The sequence below is a fragment of the Pan troglodytes genome, chromosome 18 (genome assembly GCF_028858775.2).
Source record: "Pan troglodytes isolate AG18354 chromosome 18, NHGRI_mPanTro3-v2.0_pri, whole genome shotgun sequence".
Classification (NCBI taxonomy): Eukaryota; Metazoa; Chordata; class Mammalia; order Primates; family Hominidae; genus Pan; species Pan troglodytes.
Window position 1 is genome coordinate 22,451,672 of NC_072416.2, and position 21,151 is coordinate 22,472,822.

The 21,151-nt window shown below is 42.8% G+C and overlaps 1 protein-coding gene across 6 annotated transcripts in view; it reads left to right on the forward strand.

The window, feature by feature from the left end:
* Positions 1 to 21,151, forward strand: part of IQCK (IQ motif containing K) — a 139,914-nt gene that overhangs the window by 109,411 nt on the left and 9,352 nt on the right. For all 6 annotated transcript variants that reach the window (XR_010152154.1, XM_016928457.4, NM_001246476.1 and 3 more), the window contains 1 exon segment: positions 10 to 121. Coding sequence is in view for 5 of the 6 variants with exons in the window: in XM_016928457.4 (XP_016783946.1) it covers positions 10 to 121 (112 nt within the window). In the remaining variant the exon portion in view is untranslated.

Below are 21,151 nucleotides of genomic sequence, written 5' to 3' on the forward strand. Positions count from 1 at the left end.
ATTTTCCAGGTTCGCCGTGATCCTGAGATTCAAGAACTGCGTCAGTGGCAGAAGAAACTTCGCGAGGCCAAGCACATTCACCAGCGAGTCAAAATTTTCTGGGCCAAGCAAGAACAAAAAGGTAAGTTGCTGGATTCACTGTCCTTAGTTCATTCAAGAAAAGCCTGATTCTTATTCCAGGCTCAAGAAGGAGGCCCTCTGAGCTTTTGTAAGGTCCTTGTCTGCATGGAACTCAGCTTGTGCATGGGGGAAGTGGCTGCATATTAAGATTCTGCTCTGGAATGACAGAGGTGATGTGATATAATTTACAGGGCCATTTCTCTCCCACAGGGACAAATTCAGTGTCTCCCTGTGTCTGCAGGTTTCTATTTTTGAAGCTACAAGACATCAAGAATAACCCATTATTTTGGAAACACAGGTCTATCAGTATGATGGATAGTTATAGTTATTCTTCTAAGTTGTTGATTGTGTGTCTGAACTCAGATGGTATTTTATGCTTGTCTTCTCCCCTTTTGCGATGGCTAATTTTATGTGTCAACTTGACCGGGCTGTGAGATGCCCAGATTAAACATTATTTCTAGATCTGTCTGTCAAGGTGTTTCCAGAGAGATTAGCATTTGAATTGATTGACCAAATAAAGCAGATGGACCTCCCTAATGGGCTTCATCCAGTCTGTTAAGAGCCTGAATAGAACAAAATGGTGGAGGAAGGTTGCATGAACTCTGCCTGGCCATGTGAGCTGGGGGCCTTGATCTTCTGCCCTTGGTGCTCCTGGCTCGCAGGCCTTCAAACCCAGACTAGAATCTACACTATTGGTTCTCTGGACTTCCTAGGTCTCTAGCTTGCAAATGGCAGATTGTGGGACTTCTCAGTCACCATAATTTCATGAGCCGATATCTTCTTTTTTTTTTTTTGAGATAGAGTCTCACTCTGTTCACCCAGGCTGGAGTGTAGCGGCGTGACCTTGGTTCACTGCAACCTCCGCCTTCTGGGTTCAAGTGATTCTCCAGCCTCAGCCTCCTGAGTAGCTGGGATTACAGGCTTGCTCCACCACGCCTGGGTAATTTTTGTATTTTTAGTAGACACAGGGTTTCACCATGTTGGCCAGGCTAGTCTTGAACTCCTGACCTCAAGTGATCTGCCGCCTCGGCCTCCCAAAGTGCTGGGATTACAGGCATGAGCCAGCGCGCCTGGCTGATATGTTTTCTTTCTTTTCTTTTTTTTTTTTTTTTAAGATGGAGTCTCGCTCTGTCGCTTAGGCTGGAGTGCAGTGGCCGGATCTCAGCTCACTGCAACCTCCGCCTCCTGGAGTCAAGCAATTCTCCTGCTTCAGCCTCCCGAGTAGCTGGGATTACAGGTGCCTGCCACCATGCCCGGCTAATTTTTGTATTTTTAGTAGAGACAGGGTGTCACCATACATATTGGCCAGGCTAGTCTCAAACTCCTGACCTCAGGTGATCTGCCCGCCTTGGCCTCCCAAAGTGCTGGGATTACAGGCATGAGCCACCGTGCCCAACCTGATATGTTTTCAAATGGGAAAAATTAAATTGCAGAACTATAAGTTTTTATTCATATGAAAAAAATATGTATGGCCTTTAATCCTAGGACTTCGGGGGCCTGAGGCAGGTGGATCACCTGAAGTCAGAAGTTCAAGACCAGCCTGGCCAACATGGTGAAACCCTGTCTCTACTAAAAATACAAAAATTAGCCGGGCATGGTGGCGGGCACCTGTAATCCCAGCTACTTGAACCTAGAAGGCAGAGGTTGCAGTGAGCCGAGATCGTGCTACTGCACTTCAGCCTAGGCAACACAGCCAGACACTGTCTCAAAAAAATATATATTTATATATATAAACATATATATAAATATATATATTATTATATATTAAATATATTATATATATTAATTATATATTTATATATTAATATATAATATATATATTTAATATATATTTTTAATATTTTAATATATATAATATATATTAAATATATTTTTATATGTGATATATTATATGTATTTATATATAAATATATTTATATTTATATTTATATATATAAATACATATAATATATGTGCATGGAAACACAGAGATGCCAAACAGTCTGGAAGAAAATTATTGGTAGTTACCTTTGAGAATTTGGACCAGAGGGGTGGAACCACACTGTTGGAATCTTTTAGATAAGCATATAGTACTTTATAATTATGAGAAACTACAAAAAATAGTCATACATCCCTCAGCAGGCCACAGGCCATCGTGCCTTGGGTCGTCTAACCTCCCCATCCTACCCTGTCCCCATCCTCCCTCAGTGGGCTGCAGCCCCTCCAGTCTCTTTTCTGTTCTTACAATGTGCCAATGCCTTCTTCACCTTGAGACTCTGTACTTCCTATTCCTTTTTTTTTTTTTTTTTTTTTTTTTCTGAGACAGAGTCTCGCTCTGTCACCCAGGCTGGAGTGCAGTGGCACAGTCTCAGCTCACTGCAACCTCCACCTCTGGGGTTCAAGCGATTCTCATGCCTCAGCCTCCCAAGTAGCTGGGATTACAGGCGTTTGCCACCATGCCCGGCTAATTTTCGTTTTTTTCGTAGAGACGGGGTTTCACCATGTTGGCCAGGCTGGTCCTGACCTCCTGACCTCAAGTGATCCTCCTTCCTCGGCCTCCCAAAGTGCTGGGATTACAGGCATCAGCCACCATGCCTGTTGCTCAGCCAGGATGGAGAACCTAAGGAGATGCGAGATGCCCAGTTGTTTTGTGCTTTCTTTAAAATGTGGAGTCCTTTAGGCCTGTGCTCTCGGCTCTGGGCAACAAGTCCCGCTGACGCTTGACTGTACAGCTGCTATTAGGTTGGTGCAAGAATAATTGCAGTTTTTGCCATTAAAAATAATGACATTAAATGCAATTACTTTTGCACCAACCTAAATTTATTTACTGGACAATTGCCTTCCCCACTAGCATGTAACCTACGTGAAATAATAGGACACATTGACATCATGGTACCTCCTGATGTGATGTGTCTGCCTGGCTTAACTCCTAGTACAGTGCCTGGCACAAAGTGAGCACCAGATAAATATCAGTTGAACGAATGAATGAATGAATGAATGGAGCTGTGAGGTTTAAATGAGTCAATAAACAGAAGGTTCCTGGTGTAGAGTAGGAGCACATCAAATTGGTGATCTAAGCTGCCCTTGTAAAGAAGCAGCTTGAGCTATCACTGTTTGGCTTGCTCAGCACAGGCCTCTGTTCCATGCACAACTGCAGTTTCATTTGGCTTCAAAACTGGAAGGCAATCAGGGCTGTAATCAGTTTAAAGGTCGAGGAAAGTGCAGCATGCCTATTTCTTTCTGTTGGTCTGTATTCTTTGGATTTGATTTGCAGTTGGTTGATTGACTGATTGGGCTCACTTCGGAGCAGGGAGAATAGACTGGAGTTCATGCTTTTATCCAGCCCGCAGCAGAGGGGCTGGAGGGGCTGGTGGAAGCAGTTCCATTTCCACCATCTGCTGCTGGCTTCCCGTGCCACCTTCCAAGGGCTCCAGAAGGAGTGAGCCGTGCTTTCCAAACAAGAAACACCTCTTCGGTAAATACCCCAGTGTGAACCCATGGATAGGTTCCCATATATGCTGAGACCGTGAAATGGCCTTTGGGCAAACAAGCCAATTCTGAAGTCTGTCCCCAGGTCTGTGATCGGTTAAGAAGGAAGTCAGGACAGCAGAAAGGACAGGTAAAGGACCAGGCTTTGGAGTTGGCCAGACCTGCCCTTGGAATCCTAACTACCACTTCTATCCATGTGACCCTGATCTACTGAACTTCATGAAGCTTCAGTTTTCCCTTGTGTAAATGGGACTAGTAATAATAGTGTCTATCTCGTACAAGTGTTATTACAAGATTATAAGAGATGATGATCTTTAGAACAAGTCCTGGCACATAGTTCCCATAAATGTTAGTTATTGTCATGATAGTATTATTAAAATATTTGTGTTGATTTCTTCCAATAGACTCCAAGCTCCATGGGCTTTCATGTAGGACCGTGTTTGTCTTATTCATCATGAGCCTGGCACAGAGCAGGTGGTCTGTACATATTTAGGGGATGAAGCTCTGGGCTTCATTTTACATATGAAGAAATGAAGTTCCAGCAAGATTGAGTGACTTGCCCAAGGTCACACAGCAGAGGAGAGCCTGGGGCTGGGCCCAGGACTTCCCTTTCTCTGTCCAGTGTTCCAACACATCCTGGAGGACAGATGCAGAGAGCTAAGACATTCTCTTAGATTCTGCCCTCAGACCCAGCTTCTCAGGAATCTTCTGGAACATGACATATGACCTGTTCAGTTTCCTCTCTGGGCTTCAGGGTTCTTGCTGTTTATGTTTTCATGGACTGAAGCCTCCAGCTAGGGGCTGAATTATGAGAAGCAGAGTACAACCTGCTGCACACCAGGTGAAGCAGAACTTCTTGTTCCCTTTAACTGTCGCCGAGTTGAATCATTTTGTTAAGCTCATGCACTAGAGTTACTTCCTATTTTAAACCTTATGAATCTGGGTAGTGTGGGGGGTTACAAAATAAATCTCCCCAGCCAAGGTGACACCTCAATTAGACCTCAAAGGCTTGCAGTGAAGCAGTTTGAAAATGGATGTTAAGCACATGCTAGTTCTCCTTTAGACTTGCAATAAAAAATAGTGGAGTGATTGCAAATGAAAATCGTTTTTCAACTTCATTAAAAAAAAAAAGCTCATCTATGTACAAATCCAGGAGACAGGCATCTTTTTAAGTTGTTGCCATTTTATCCACATTGTGCTCAGGCATTTACAGTACAAAGAGATTTTACCAAGTTCATAGCTTAGAGCAACCTTGGGCAGTCAGGAGGTCTGAGGGAGAGTCACATCAGCTGTCGGGGTGGAATTGTGGTCATATATAGCCTGTCTCACGTTACAGTGAGTCAGAGACTGCCTGTCCCAAACAGTATTTTCTTCTAGGATGGAAGCAGTGTGAAGTTATCTTCAAGTCTCTATCCATCAGGACAGATGCAGGAATTATTTTAAAACGTGTATGGTAAGAATTTCAGCCAATGTAGTTTAAAATAAGATGCCCAAGTCATTTTTGAGATGTAGTAAAAAATATCGTGTCTCGATTAATAGTATATTTTTAGCCTCACATAGTCAGTAATTGTTTTCAAATGTGCTTTGTAATTGAATATCCATATTTTATTTAGAAATCTAGTATGAGCAGGGAGAAAGAAACCATAGAAATTGTTCCCATAACATCAGATTACATTACATATGTGTGTGTATATATATATGCACACACATATATATACATCATATATATCATCAGATAAATTTATCATGTATGTGTTTGTGTGTATATTCTTTATATATGCACAAATAATCTCTAAATAACTATCACTTCTTAATGTTTTGAAGAAAAGGCAGAGACTTGGAAGGAGAGATTGATCTGTCAAAGGAAATGAATTGTCTACTTTTTGTTTGCTTAACTGTTTATTTCCTACTTCATTCCAAGAGTGGTTTTTAGTAGTTAGGGAAATACACACAATATGGTATTTTTAGGTAAAGGTGGTAATTAAGGAATAATTAAGATTAGGGAAAAAAATAAAGCCACTCAGTTCTGTAAGTAAAATACTTAACTTCAAGGCCTAGGCTGACAAATACAAATTATATATATTCAAGGTGTGCAACATGATGATTTAATATTCGTATACTGTATTAGTCCATTTTCACACTGCTATAAAGAATAGCTGAGACTGGGTAATTTATAAAGAAAAGAGGTTTAATTGACTTACAGTTCTGCATGGCTGGGAGGTCTCAGGAAACTTAAAATCATGGCGGAAGGCAAAAGGGAAGCAAGGCACGTCTTATATGGTGGCAGGAGAGAGAGAGAGTGAGGGGGGAACTGTCAAACATAAACCATCAGATCTCATGAGAACTCACTCACTATCATAAGAACAGTATGGGGGAAACCTCCCCCATGATCCAGTCACCTCCCACCAGATCCCTCCTTCCACACATGGGGATTACAATTCGAGATGAAATTTGGGTGGGGACACAGAGCCAAGCCGTATCATACATACTGTGTAATGATTACTATGATCAAATTAATGAACACATCTATCACCCTTAGTTATGATTTGTGTGTGTGTATGTGTGTGGTGAGGACACTTGAAATCTGTTCTCTTACCAATTTTTAAATAAACAATTCAGTATTATTAACTGTAGTTACCATACTTTACATTAGATCCCCAGAACTTATTCATCTTATAACTGAAAGCTTGTACCCTTTGACCAACATAGAAGTTTCTTAGGAAAACATGCCAAAGTAAAGATGGAAATAGAATCTATTACATAAATTCACAGTGTCCATAAGAAAAAAGACAAACCATTTGTTCAGGAAATACTCAGCGCTTCCCTAATACATTATGCAATGTGAATCATGGCCTCAAAAATGTTCCTATAGTGAATAGAAATATGGCTCTGAGCTTCCAGGAAGCCACAACAATAAAGGAAATAGGATTATTAATGATTTATTGTGTCCTCAAGATTAAGTGAGTTTCTTGGAAGCACACCTTCCTGGAGCTGAGACTTGATTTTTCTTTCATAAAGAGGACACTATAACATACTGAACACCATTTTATTCCCAAATATAGTAAGTTTCTTAGAGCAGTGTTTCCTTCTAGAGGGAAAACATGAAAGCCCGGAGTAGAGGGTGGAGACCAGAGAAAGTTCTTTTCCCTAATTTTAATTTAGACCACAATGACAAATCCTAGCGATTAGGATTTCCCTGTGGTTTCAAGGCTATTCTTAAGATGAACACCTCATCTTACCGCCCCACCTGCTTGTGACCTTAGGATTTGCTGGAGGCTGTGGTCACAGCTGTAATCCCAGTGCTTTGGGAGGCCAAGGTGGGAGAATTGCTTGAGCCTAGGAGTTCGAGACCAGCCTGGGCAACACAATGAGACCCCGTCTCTACAAAAAATAAAATTAGCCAGGCGTGCTAGCACACTCCTGTAGTCCCAGCTACTCAGGAAGCTGAGGTGGGAGGATTGCTTGAGCCTAGGAACCCGAGGCTGCACTAAGCGGTGACTGCACCACTGCACACCAGCCTGGGTAATGAGCAAGACCTCGTCTCAAAATAAATAAATAAATAAGGTATGCTGGAACTTAGTTCTTTCCTTCCTAGCCCATGTAATTGGGTGCATTGCCGAGAGCAGAGAAGGATGTCTGCAACTAAGGAGTAGCTACGAGCGATGGAGCTTATACCATGTGCCAGACGCTACACTAAGCACCTTATGTTTCCACGTAGTCCTCACACCTGGTATCTCAGAGAGGTGAGATCATCTCCATCGTACAGATGAGGAAACCGGGGCTGGGAGGATACACGGCTTGCACAAGTCCATGCAGCCAGTCAGGCCAGAGACCAGGGATTTGAACCCGGATCTACCTGATGCCAAAGAGGCTAGAGCCGTCCCAGGCCATGCTGTTCTGTAACCCAAGTGCCCAATAGGCCACAGTGGTCCAGTGCAAAGCTTCTCAGCATGGTAACTAAGGACCCACAGGCTGGACAGCAGGCAGTGTCTGGCTGTGCCTCCCAGCCTGCACCCTGACACTGGAGTGACCACAGACCACTAGTATAGGGGAGGCTTGGCAGTAGAGGAGGCTGAGAGCCCCATTCAAAGGCTGCAGGATCTACATGAGTGTTTTGGGGAGATATTTTCACTAAAGCAAGAAACCAGGGTTAAGTGAATAAGGATAAGAATATTCTTTTCTCCCTCTTTCCAAATCCTCTGTCCATCTACATTTGAGGAGCAGAGAAGGGTTTGGCCACCAGAGAGGGAACCTGGGTACCGGGAACACTCTAGCCTGTGGCTCAGGAAGTGAGTTCTAGCATTAGTTGAGAACCTTTGTGACCAACACTCTATCATCTAACAAAAAAGGTCAAGTTTTAGTGATGTATTTTCCAAAGACAATCACTGTTGAGTATATCAGCCCATAGTTTTCCCATTCATCTATCAACATACAAATATAAGCCAGGTGCGGTGGCTCACGCCTATAGCTCCAGCACTTTGGGAGGCCGAGGCAGGTGGATCACTTGAGGCCGGGAGTTTGAGATCAACCTGGCCAACATGGTGAAACCCCGTCTCTACTAAAAATACAAAAAAATTAGCCAGGCATGGTGGCACATGCTTGTAGTCCCAGCTACTTGGAAGGCTGAGGCATGAGAATTGTGTGAACCAGGAGGTGGAGGTTGCAGTGAGGTGGAGGTTGCAGTGAGCCGAGATCACACTACTTGCACTCTAGCCTGGGTGACAGAGCAAGACTCTGTCTCAAAAAAATAAAAAATGTAAATATATATATTTATAAACATGTAACCATATTATATATGCTGTACCGTAACTTGCTTGTTTTTTCTTCACTTGGCAATATATCATTGCCATCTGCTTCATGCCAGCACACACAGATCTATCCCATTATTTTTAGTGGCTCCATAAAAATGATAGCGCTGTACCATACTTTTGTAAAACCAATTCCTATGAATGGATAGTTGGCTTGTATTATGAACAATGCTCCATAAACATTGTTGTAGCTATATTCTAGCTTACTTGTAGAAGTATTTTTCTTTTCTTTTCTTTTTTTTTTTTTTGAGACAGAGTCTCGCTCTGTCGCCCAGACTGAAGTGCAGTGGCACAGTCTTGGGTCACTGCAACATCCGCCTCCCAGGTTCAAGTGATTCTCCTGCCTCAGCCTCTTGAGTAGCTGGGATTATAGGCGAGTGCCACCACACCCAGTTAATTTTTGTATTTTTAGTAGAGACGGGGTTTCACCATGTTGGCTAGGCTGGTCTCGAACTCCTGACCTCAGGTGATCCACCCGCCTCGGCCTCTTAAAGTGCTGGAATTACAGGCGTGAGCCACCATGCCCAGCCTTGTAGAAGTATCTCTATAGGATTAATTCCTAGAAGTGGAATTGCTGGGTCAAAGGACACGCACATATTAAATTTAGACAGTGATCACCATACTGTCATCCAAAAATGTTATATTAATTTATACTTAATGCTACCAACCCACTGTGGGACTTTTGATGGGTGATGTCATCTTTGTGCTACATTTTCTCTACTTGTAAAATGAGAATTCTTATGCCTCAGTAATAATTCTAAATGAGGTCATTGTTTTGATAGGACCGTGGCTCCTTCAGAAGAAATATATCTGTAAATCTAAGGTGTCATTTTCATTTTCATTTTTTTCTTTCATAGTTCCTCAAAACTTAGTTCCTTCTCCATTTTAACCTGCAAAATAAATAATTTGATTGAGAGACATCTAGTGACTTCATGCCTTGGCACTGCCTTCACCAGTTCTATTTTTAGGACTCACCAGTGTCTGGGGATGTTTGGATGACATCAACTTTTACACATATCTTTTCATTTAAAATTTGCAAAAGTCTGCACAGCTATGACATGACACAAGCCTCCCACTGCAATGCCTGAAGATCCCTACTGTTCTGAGATTAAAAAATAAAAGACGATTTCCTTTCTTAATGATTTGCCCTAAAAGTTCAAGATCCTGTATTGAAGTTTATGCGAATGACCACTTCCAACTTCATAAGCTTCATCTCTGATGTGATCTCGGCTCACTGCAACCTCCACCTCCCGGGTTCAAGTGATTCTCCTGCCTCAGCCTCCCGAGTAGCTGGGACTACAGGCGCACGCCACCACGCCTGGCTAATTTTTGTATTTTTAGTAGAGATGGGGTTTCACCATGTTGGCCAGGATGCTCTTGATCTCTTGACTTTGTGATCTGCCCGCCCTGGCCTCCCAAAGTGCTGGGATTACAGGCGTTAGCCACCGTTCCCGGCCGATGCAGAATGCTTTTGAAGGATATAGATAAATCTACAAACCCCTAGACGGCTCATGACCAGATTGGGCTAAGTTTCCCATTTCTCACTGTGCAACCTCGAGCAGGTTGCTTAACCTCTCTGTGACTCAGTTTGTCTGGCAATACAATGGCAATACTAATACTAGTAACCAAGCCATAGAGTTTTTGTGAGGATTAAATGAACTGGAATAGTGCCTGGCCCATAATAAGTGATCAATAAATGATAATTATTATTAATTAAGCAAAGCATTCAACATATGGTTAATACATATTGTTAAGAATATTGGCAGCCAGGTGCAGTCACTCATGCCTGTAATACCAACACTTTGGGAGGCCAAGATGGGAGGATCACTCGAGAGCCCAGGAGTTCGAGACCAGCCCGGGCAACGTAGAGAGACTATCTCTACAAAAAATATGAAAACTAGCTGGGTATGGTGGTCTGTGCATGTGGTCCCAGCTACTTGGGAGGCTGAGGCAGGAGGATCTCTTGGTCTTGGGAGGTCGAGGCTTCAGAAAGCCACGATCACGCTGCTGTACTCCAGCCTGGGCAACAGAGTAAGACCCTGTCTCAAAAAAAATAAAAATAAAAATATTGGCTTTGGAGGGTCTGACAGAACCGAGCTCCTGCCTTTTACCATCAGGATGGTTCCTGGGCAAGTTGTTAATCCTCTCCAGGCTGTTTTCTCCTCTGTTGTGTGGGGACAATTAGGATCTGTCACAAAGGGCTACTGTGAGGATTAAGTAAAACAGCCATGTATGGAATTAAACAGATCTCTGGCACAAAGTGAATGGTCAGTAACTGGTGGCTGGTTTTAGTAATATTTTTTAAAGCTGTCAGCAAAAATAAAGTTTTTATTCCAGGTAATTTATGTACAGCCGTGGTTCTCAATGCTGGCTGCAGATTAGAATCTCCTGGGGGAAATTTATAAGCTGTGTCAGGCTAGAGGCCAGAAAAAGTGATTACATGGGTTTATTCTTGGTAGAGAATGTGTTGTAACCACATCAGCAAAGCCCTAATACTATGGATTAGCTACGAGATCCCAGTAATAGCTTTGGATTCAAAATCTTCCTTTGCGAGGCTCTTCTCACTAATGCAGTTTCATTTGGTCTAAAATTCAGGGGATCTGAGTTCCTGTTCGACTCTGCAATTTACCAGCTACATGGACCTTGCTTTCTGCTTTGAAAAATTGAATGGTTGAATCAGGAAATCTCTATAACAGCAAAACAGATTATCCCATAGGTGTTTGCTGTAGAATATCCTGCCTCCCAGGCAAGAGGCCTGCTGTCTGGGCGAATCTAAACCTTGAAAACCTGTTGCTGCCGTTTTGGTGGCCGTTGCCGGGTTTGGGAGTTTGGTCTCAATGTTGAAGGCAAGAACAATAGATGGTGAACGTTCTGCTCACTACTGGGCTTTTGTTGGGGAAAGCGAGGTGGGATCACTGGGGGAGGCAGAGAGTAAATCCGGAAGTTTAGAGGGTGAGGCAGAGAAGAGGGAGGTATGAATTCGGTATTTGGCAATTTGGGAAAGTTTGGAGGAAAAGAGTAGGGAGGTTTAAAGGAGATTTTTGTGAAGTTTGATCACATGTTTGAGAAGGTAGGAAGCACATATTCTGGAAGGAGGCTCCTCCTGTCACTACATTTGAACCTGTCACACCCAGAATGACTCTTTCTGAATGCAAGTTGGAGCTAACCGGGAGGGCAATGGGAAATTCTGTCTGCCTTGTCAAGCTGTGGCCCGGCCTGCAGGACAGCATTGCCTACCTGTGGCTGCCAAACGTTGGGTGTCTGCAAAGATCCGCAATCCTCATAGCAGCTCTAATTTAGAGTGCCAACTACATGCCAGGCACTTTGCATATATTATTTCTAATCTTCACAGAAAACAGAATGAGTAGAAATTATTATTGCCCGGCCGGGCACAGTGGTTCATGCCTGTAATCCCAGCTCTTTGGGAGGCCGAGGTGGGCAGATCACTTGAGGTTAGGAGTTCGAGACCAGCCTGGCCAACATGGTGAAACCCTGTCCCTACTAAAAATACAATAATTAGCCAGGCAAGATGGCAGGCGCCTGTAATCCCAGCTACTCGGGAGGCTGGGACTGCAGAATTGCTCGAACCTAGGAGGCAGAGGTTGCAGTGAGGCAAGATCACGCCACTGCACTCCAGCCTGGGCCACAGAGTGAGACTCCATAGCAAAAAAAAAAAAAAAAAAAAAAGGCAGCTATTATTGCCCCTGTCTTTCAGGGGAGGAAACTGTGTCTCAGAGGTTAAATCATTCACCTTTGGTCACACAGCTTTGAAGTGGCAGAACTGAGAAAATTTATTTATTTATTTATTTATTTTGGAGATAGGGTCTCACTCTGTCACCCAGGATGGAGTGCAATGGCATGATCTTGGCTCACTGCAACCTCCACCTCCGGGGTTCAAGGGTTCCTCCTGCCTCAGCCTCCCGAGTAGCTGGGATTACAGGCGCGCGCCATCACACCCTGCTAATTTTTGTATTTTTAATAGCAATGAGGTTTTACTATGTTGGCCAGGCTGGTCTCGAACTCCTGACCACAAGTGATCCACCCTCCTCGGCTTCCCAAAGTGCTGGGATTACAGGTGTGAGCCACCACACCCGGCCAGTCACCCAGGATTTTAATGATTTATTTTGTTTATTGTCTATGTGACTGCACTAGAATGTAAGTTCTCTGACAGCAGGGACCTTTCTTTCCTATTTTGTTCACTGCTCTATCCTCAGCATCTAGAACAGTGCCCAGCACATGGTAGACAGTCAAGGAATACTTGTTGGTTGAATGAATGGATCTGTGTTACATAACCTCCTTCCCAGATCAGCCAGCTTGCCAAACGCTCTATGGGCAAGTAAACAGAACTGAGGCTGGACACAGTGGCTCACACCTGTAATCCCAGCGCTTTGGGAGGCCAAGTTGGGAGGATCACTTGAAAAGTTCGAGACTAGCCTGGGCAATGTTAAGAGACCCTGTATCCACTAAAAAAATAAAAAATAAATAACTGGGTAGCGTGGTGCATGCCTGTAGACCCAGCTGCTCAGGAGGCTGAAGCAGGAGGACCTCTTAAAGCTCAGGAGGTTGAGGCTGCCGTGAGCTATGGTTGTGCCACTGCACTCCAGCCTGGGAGACAGAGCAAGACCCTGTCTCCAAAAAAAGAAAAATAAAGCAAACAGAACTGTTTCCAAAAAAAAAAAAAAAAAATTAAGGGAAGATATATGCTTACATATAATATATAAATGGATAAAGACCGCCTGTAATCTCAGGACTTTGGGAGGCCAAGGCTGGTGGATCACCTGAGATCAGGAGTTCAAGACCAGCCTGGGCAACATGGTGAAACCCTGTCTCTACTAAAAATACAAAAATTAGCTAGGCGTGGTGGCAGGCACCTGTAATCTCAGCTACTTAGAAGGCTGAAGCAGGAGAATCGCTTGAACCCGGGAGGTGGAGGTTGCAGTGAGCCAAGATCACACCATTGCACTCCAGCCTGGGCGACAGAGCGAGACTCCGTTTCAAAAAATAATAAGAAAGAAAGACAAAAAGTCCATTAAAATATAATCCCCAGATGCTAATAGTGATTATCTCTGGGTGGTTGTAATGCAGGCGATTGATGAGTTGATTGATTTTTGCCTTTTTTTCTAAAACAGAAATGCAAGTGATTATTTTTCTTTTTTGATTATCCATAATTTCTAAAAATAATAAAAAGGAGTGTTTGTTTACATTCATTGGGCACTTACTATGAGGCAAGCATTTTCCCAAGCACTTTACTAGTAGCAACTCAATTATTCTTTACACCTTTGAAGTAGTTACTGCTATGGTCTCCATTTTATAGATGAAGAAACTGAGGCAGAGAGAGGTCAAACAGTGTATCTGGGGCCACACAGCAAAAACATAGCAGAACCAAGCAGCTTGACTCCAGAGTCCTCCCTCTCTCTCTCCTCATTAGGCTGCAATGCACAGATGTTATTTATGGAGTTCAAACACTCAAGAGAAATCTGTTGGTGTTCAGTTTCCTGCAAAGTCCATTAGGACTTCTGGTTGCATTGCCAAGGGCATGAAGCACATGCTTCTTTATGCCTGTGAGCCTGCCTTAAAGAGTAACGATCCCGCCCACCAAATTGTCCCTGCTTCTCTCTGTGAGCACCAGTCCAAGGCTGTTGACACATGGTGTTCACCCTTAGGATCTAAATTTAGGATGTGAACAGCTAAAGCGTCTTGCCAGTTTTCATATTCAACTCTCATTATCTCTCTTAAATTATCTTTTTAAAAATAATTTAAAACCTGTCCCCATATCAAAGCGCAATACATTCTCATTATGAAAAACACAGAATAGTAGCAAGAGATCTAAAAAAGGTACCCACCTCACTGTCACTGGTAATACTTTGGTGGCTACGAAACCTTTTCAAAAATGCCTTACTTTGCCAGATCTGAGTAGGAGGGAGATGGGGGAGACTAAGGAATCTTTTGCATGAGCCCTACTGTTGCCACGTGCATTGGAATTGCCCTCATTTTCTTCTCGTGGCATCCAGAGACTTGTCACTTAAGAGGTTTCAAAGTGACATTTGAAGCTGTTCAGGATGAGCAGCTAATAATAGTAGAAAGAGTCCTAGGCTTAGAGTCCCAAGACCTGCATTGGAACCCTGGCTGGAAACTTCCTAGCTGTGTGTCCTTGAGCAAGGCACTTAACCTTCCTGATCACTCATCTTTTAGATGCAGAATGAAATTAACACTCTCCCTGAAAACCCAACTGAGAGACAAGTTTATTTGTGTTAAAACAACAACAACTTGAGCTAATTTCACCTACAAATTCTTACTGGCTATGTGACCTTGAACAAGTTACTTAACTCTTCTAGCTTTCGGTTTTTTCACCTGTACAATGGAAATAAAAGCATCCCCCTCGCTGGATTCCAAAATGAGATAATGCTTGTAATGAATATGCTTAGTCCAATGCCTCATAAACATGAGGTGCTCAATAATGATCAGTGTCTACCATTGTAAGCCATCTTTTTTTTTTTTTTGAGATGCAGTTTTGTTCTTGTCACCCAAGCTGGAGTTCAGTGGTGCGATCTCAGCTCACTGCAACCTCCACCTCCTGGGTTCAGGCAATTCTCCTGCCTCAGCCTCCTGAGTAGCTGGGATTACAGGCGCCCACCACCACGCCTAGCACATTTTTGTATTTTTAGTAGAGACAGGGTTTCACCATGTTGGCCAGGCTGGTCTCGAACTCCTGACCTCAGGTGATCTGCCCACCTCAGCATCCCAAAATGCTGGGATTACAGGTGTGAACCACCACACCCGGCCCCATATCATTTTTGAATCATTTTAGAGCAGTGTCTTTTCCCACTGAGTGGTGAAATCAGTTAGTGGGTTGCCAAAAACATTTTGAAAAATGAAGTACAATATAGAGAACATATCAACATGCTTTGCTTATTGTAAGGGAAATACTTTTTGGAGAAATATTTGTTTGAGATGTGTTTGTGCATTGTAAAAACAATGTAAAACATATTTTTTAAGTTGAAGGTGGCAGTTTAAATATATGAAAACCACTAAGTTAGATTATAAATTTGGTTCCCATGGTTTTAGATTTTCCCTGAATTTGCCAAGGTGGTGTGTCTTTGGCTTACAAACCAAGGTACCTTGGGAAATAACCATGTTAATGTACTTTAACATCTTCTGTAAAATTTTTTCTTTGGGTCAAAATCCATTAAATCCTTTTCAAAAATAAATCCATATGTGAAATGTCATCCAGCAAATGGTGCCAGGAAAAATGTTGCTTCCCTTGAAAATGGTTTGCTTCTTCCCTGACTTTCCCTTTTTGCCTTGTTGGCCAGGATGCTCAGAGTTCAATGTGAAACTCATTTATAGCAACGTCTTAAACGCTATAGTTAGCATATCTAAATTCTCCATTTCTCTTCACGCTTGGTTTTCTTTTTCTGTTTTGATTTACCATCTTTTATTATAAATTATCTCAAATCTTTTAAGGAAGGAAGCAGGATGTAAATACATTCAGGAGGAAAACAGTTGTTTTCCTTGCTTATAACACAGACAGCTTGTGAACCTCAGATGAGATAATGTATGGGGAAGAACATTAAACACTGGGAAGCCTGGCCCGGGGGAGTTGTCATTAGAGCATATCTGACTCTTGCAAAGGTGGAAGTTTTATCAGCTTTGTTGACAAGGAGAATAGGGCTGGCATTTGTTTTAACAGAATTGTTAAAAATAACTTTCTTCTTAACTGATTGTAGAAGTAATACTTGCTCTTTGTAGAAAACTAAACAAAAAAGTGGATGATTCTGTCTCACCACCTAGAGATGACCATTATTGAAATGTCATCTTTCTTTTTTTAAAAGTTTTATTGAGATATAATTCATATATCATGCAATTCAAAGTGTACAACTCAATGGCTTTTAGTATATCACAGATACTACAGATGTCACAGAATTTGCAACCATCACTAAATGAATTTTAGCACATTTTCATCACCCCCAAAAGAAACCCTACACCCTTTAGCCATTATCTCCCAAGACTTCCAATCCTCCCAGCCCCAGACAACCACTAATCTACTCTGTCTCTTTATGGATTTGCCTGGTCTGGACAGTTCATATAAATGGAATCATTCAATATGTAATCCTTTGTGACTGACTTCTTTCACTTAGCACAATGTTTGCAAAGTTTATCCATGCTGTAGCATGTGTCAGTACTTTACTCCTTTTTACAGCTTGTATTAGTCAGCTCAGGCTGCCATAATAAAATACCACAGTCTTGACAGTTTAAACAACAGACATTTCTTCTCTCATGGTTCTGGAGACTGTAAGTCTGAGATCAAGGAACCAGCATGGTCAGGTTCTAGTGAGGGCTCTCTTCCCGGCTTGCAGACAGCCACCTTCTTGCTGGGTCATCACATGGGAGAGGGAGCTCTCTGGTGTCTCTACTTCTTCTTCTTGTAAGGGTACCAGTTCTACCAGATCAGGTATATACCCTTAACCTTAATCACCTCCTTAAAGGTCCTATCTCCAATACAGTTAGATGGTGGGAGTTAAGGCTTCATCATATGAATTCTGAGGGACATAACTCAGTCTGTAGCATGGCTGAGTAATATTCCATTGTATGAAGGTATCACATCTCACTTATCCATTAATCAATTGATGGGCATTTGAATTGTTTCCACTTTTTGGCTATTATGAATAATGCTGCTATGAATATTCATGTACAAGGTTTTGTGTACTCATATGCTTGCTTTTTTTTTTTTTGAGACAGGGTCTGGCTCTGTCACCCAGGCTGGAGTGCAGTGGCACGACCTCGGCTCACTACAAGCTCCACCTCCCAGGCTCAAGGGATTCTCCCACTTCAGCCTCCCAAGTAGCTAGGATTACAGGCACCTGCCACCACGCCCGGCTAATTTTTGTATTTTTAGTAGTGACAGGGTTTCACTATGTTGGCCCGGCTGGTGTCGAACTCCTGACCTCAGGTGATCCGCCCGCCTTGGCCTCCCAAAGTGCTGGGATTACAGATGTGAGCCACTGTGTCTGGCCGGCCTTGTTGAAGACTTCAGAGTTGAACCCAATTTCAGCTGGGCCACACAGCATCAGGAGGGCTTTATAGGAAAGATGAGTATGGGGCACGTTGGAGATGGGTCGGATGACCCGGTGGCAGTAAGAACAGACAAAAGTGGACAGATCTAGGAGACATTTAAGGGGTAAAAATGACATAGATGAGATCAGTGATCTTTTCTAAAAATGTAGCTTTGTTTGTAGATAAATGTATTTCTCATCGTAGTAAGTGGTTGAAAACGTTCGTGTTTTCTTTTCAGTGGACCAGGGGGCTTCCTGTTAGAAAGAACGCCGGTTGAAACTCAAAGGATGTTAATTCCCATCCTCTTTCTTCATGTTTGGTAAAAACAATAACAACAACAACAACAAACACCTTACCAAACATGAAGAAAGGGGATGGGAAGTTTTTTGTTTTGTTTTGTTTTGTTTTTGAGACAGGGTCTTGCTGTGTCCCCCAGATTGTAGCACAGTGGCACAATCTTGGCTCACTGCAACCGCTGCCTACTGGGCTAAAGTGATCCTCCCACCTCAGCCTCCCTAGTAGCTGGGACTACAGGCACACGTCACCATGCCTGACTAATTTTTGTAGTTTTTGTAGAGGTTTCGCCACATTGCCCAGGCTGGTCTCGAACTCCTGGGCTCAAGAGATCAGCCCGCCTCGGCCTCCCAAAGTGCTGGGATTACAAGTGTGAGCCACCACGCCCTGCCAGTTTAGTTTCTTATTCCTTGGAGTTTCTTGATGTTAGCCCTATCTGCCCTGGGTTCTGAGTCAGCCATCAAGATGAGTGAATCTTGTCTCGCAATCCCTAAGTACAGATTGAAATAATTTCTCAATTGTTTATTAATTTGTTACCCTTGTAGAGGAGCTGTTTAAAAATGAACTGGAGGGTTTGTCTCTGTTGTTCTTAAAGGCAGCATATAATATACAGAGCTTCTGCCAGTCTGAACTGGCTAACAGTTTATACCCTAAACTCATTCAGAATGCCTGGGATATTTCTAAAGGTTCAGTTTGGGCAGCGGCAGCTGAGAATGCAGTGATAAATAAAAAAGTCATAAGACACGGCTGACGGGGTTTGTCTGTGTTCATTCACACCCATGACTCACTCGGCTTTTGAAGACACAGAATTTCGAAGGACAACCAGATGGTGGCTGTTTAAACTGCAGCACTAAAACTCCAATCTTAATGTATTTCAGCTAATTGCAAAATGGAGTTACCCTTGTAAATTGAGATATAGAAAGAAAATACGAATAGATCTATAAATACATATGAATAACACATAAACTAAGGCTTACTCAATGATTTAAAGAAAACCTGCTTAAATATTTGTTTTAAAATATTATATTTTCCAGTTTTTCTGCAGTAACTGCATTACTTGTGTGATAACAAATAATTTTATAGCCGGGCATGGTGGCTCATGCCTGTAATCCCAGCAGTTTGGGAGGCTGAGGCGGGCGGATCACTTGAGCTCAGGAGTTCGAGACCAGCCTAAGCAACATGGTGAAACCCCATCTCTACCAAGGACACAAAAAATTAGCCAGGCGTGGTGGTGCATACCTGTGGTCCCAGTTACTTGGGAGGCTGAGGTGGGGGGGATCACCTGAGCCCAGGAGGCAGAGGCTGCAGTGAGCTGAGATCACATCACTGCACTCCAGCCTGGGCAATAGAGCGAGACCCCATCTCAAAAAATAATAATAATTTTATTGAATATTTATTATGTGCCATACAATATGTACCATTTCGTTTCATCCTTGAATTCTACCAAAAGGAAAGTCTTCCTATCCTCCTTTTATGGATGAGAGAGCTGAGGCTTCCAAGATGTTGAGAGACTTGTTCAGGCCACCCAGTTGGTAAATGGTGGTAGGATTCAAAGCCGGAGCTGCCTTCTCCCAAGTGGTGTGCTCTAAGCAGCTAAGCTGTGCTTGGATGGCCCCATTGCTAGGTTTGATTTGGTGGCTTCCTTCCCCTGTCAATACCTCAGTTTTCACCTATTAAAAACAAGCCTTTTATTGAATCTCTCTTTTTCCAGGAATCAAGACCCTTTACGGGGTCAAACCTTGCTAATCCCATGGTTCTGTCTCAATATAACCAATGTTGCCACTCCCACGCCAAATGTTTCCATTTAAAATACTGCCTTCAAGGAGACTTTGCTCTGGATTAACTTTAGTAACTGTTTGGAAGTCAACAACAGAAAGCTGCAATTACTGCTCATTCAAGGCTGTCACGTTCTCCCGGAATGCCTTGTGGCTTCCAAGTTGGCTTAATTTTCCCAAAAATAATGCAACACAGCATCTGGTACTGTCAAGAAATGGAGGTAAATTTACCAGGCTACTGACATTTACGCCCTGAATATCAACATGTATTTCTTTGTAGAAAGGAATCTTCCACAATTTGTTCTTCTAGTTGGGGGCAGAGGGGCATAGATTTTTTTTTCTTTTTTTCCTGTATTCTTCGAATTTTCTATAATGTATTGCTCTTCATGGAAAAATAAAATCTCGGTAATATATATAATACACTCCCCTGCCTTTCTAATTTTAGGGACCAATTCTTACTCCAAGGTGGTGTCAGATGATGGTTAAGACCATGGGTTTTGGAGTCAAAAGATACCAAGATCAGAATCTTGGTGTGGCCATTTACTTAACTCTGTGACCTTGGGCACGTTGCTTAGTATCTCTGAGCCTCAATTTCTCAGTCAGTAAAATGAAAATGAGGATAGCATCTACCTCCCAGGGTGGTTGGGAGAATTGTATGAGATAATTAAGGTAGGTAAAGCCCTGAGCCTAGTGTCCAGCATCTGGCTAGTGCAAATTTCCTGATTAATTCTATGATATTGTCCATAGGGACCCTCTCGGGTGTGTAAGACTCTTTGAGGATCTGACTAAAAAGGTGGGCACATTTTTGTGTCTGTTCTCTTCCTCCCCATTGTTCCTATTTTATTTTTTGTGATTGAGGTGGCACTCACATACAGTGGGGTACACCGGTCACAGTGCAGTGCTCCGTGAAATTCTGTGCATGAATCCAACCCAACCACCGCCTGGATCCAGATAGTGAACATGGGCGGCCCCCAGCCAGCTCCCTCATGCCCCACGCAGTGTCCCCTTCCCTCGAGGTAAACTCTGTTCTTACTCCTTTCACCATAGAGTAGTTTTGCTTCTTCTCTGCCTAACTGGAAAACACAGAATGAACTCCTTTGTGTCTGGCGTCTGTGTCTTCTGCTGAACATTATGTCTGGGAGATGCAGCTAACTTGTTGAGGGGTAGCACTCAGTTGATCTTGTATTGTCGTGTTGCTGTTGTAGCATTCCTTTGTATGATTATCGTCACAAGCTGTGAATCCAGTCACTTTTTAATGGATTATTGGGTTATATCCACTTTTGACTATTATGAAAAATGCTGCTACTTTGTTGATTTTATTATTATTTTTAGAGATAGGGTCTCACTCTGTTTTCCAAGCTGAAGTGCAGTGGTGCAGTCATAGCTCACTGCAGCCTTGAACTCCTGGGCTTGAGCCATCCTCCAGCCTTGGCCTCCCAAAGTGCTGGGATTATAGGCATGCGCCACCACACCTGGCCCAATGCTGCTGCTTTGAACACTCCTGGATCTGTTTTTTGGCCGATGTAAATACTCACTTCAGCTGTGGATTTGGAGTTGCTGGGTTATATGTTTAATTCTAAGATATTTCCAACTCATTTTCCAAAGTGGCTGTACCATTTTACATCCCCATCA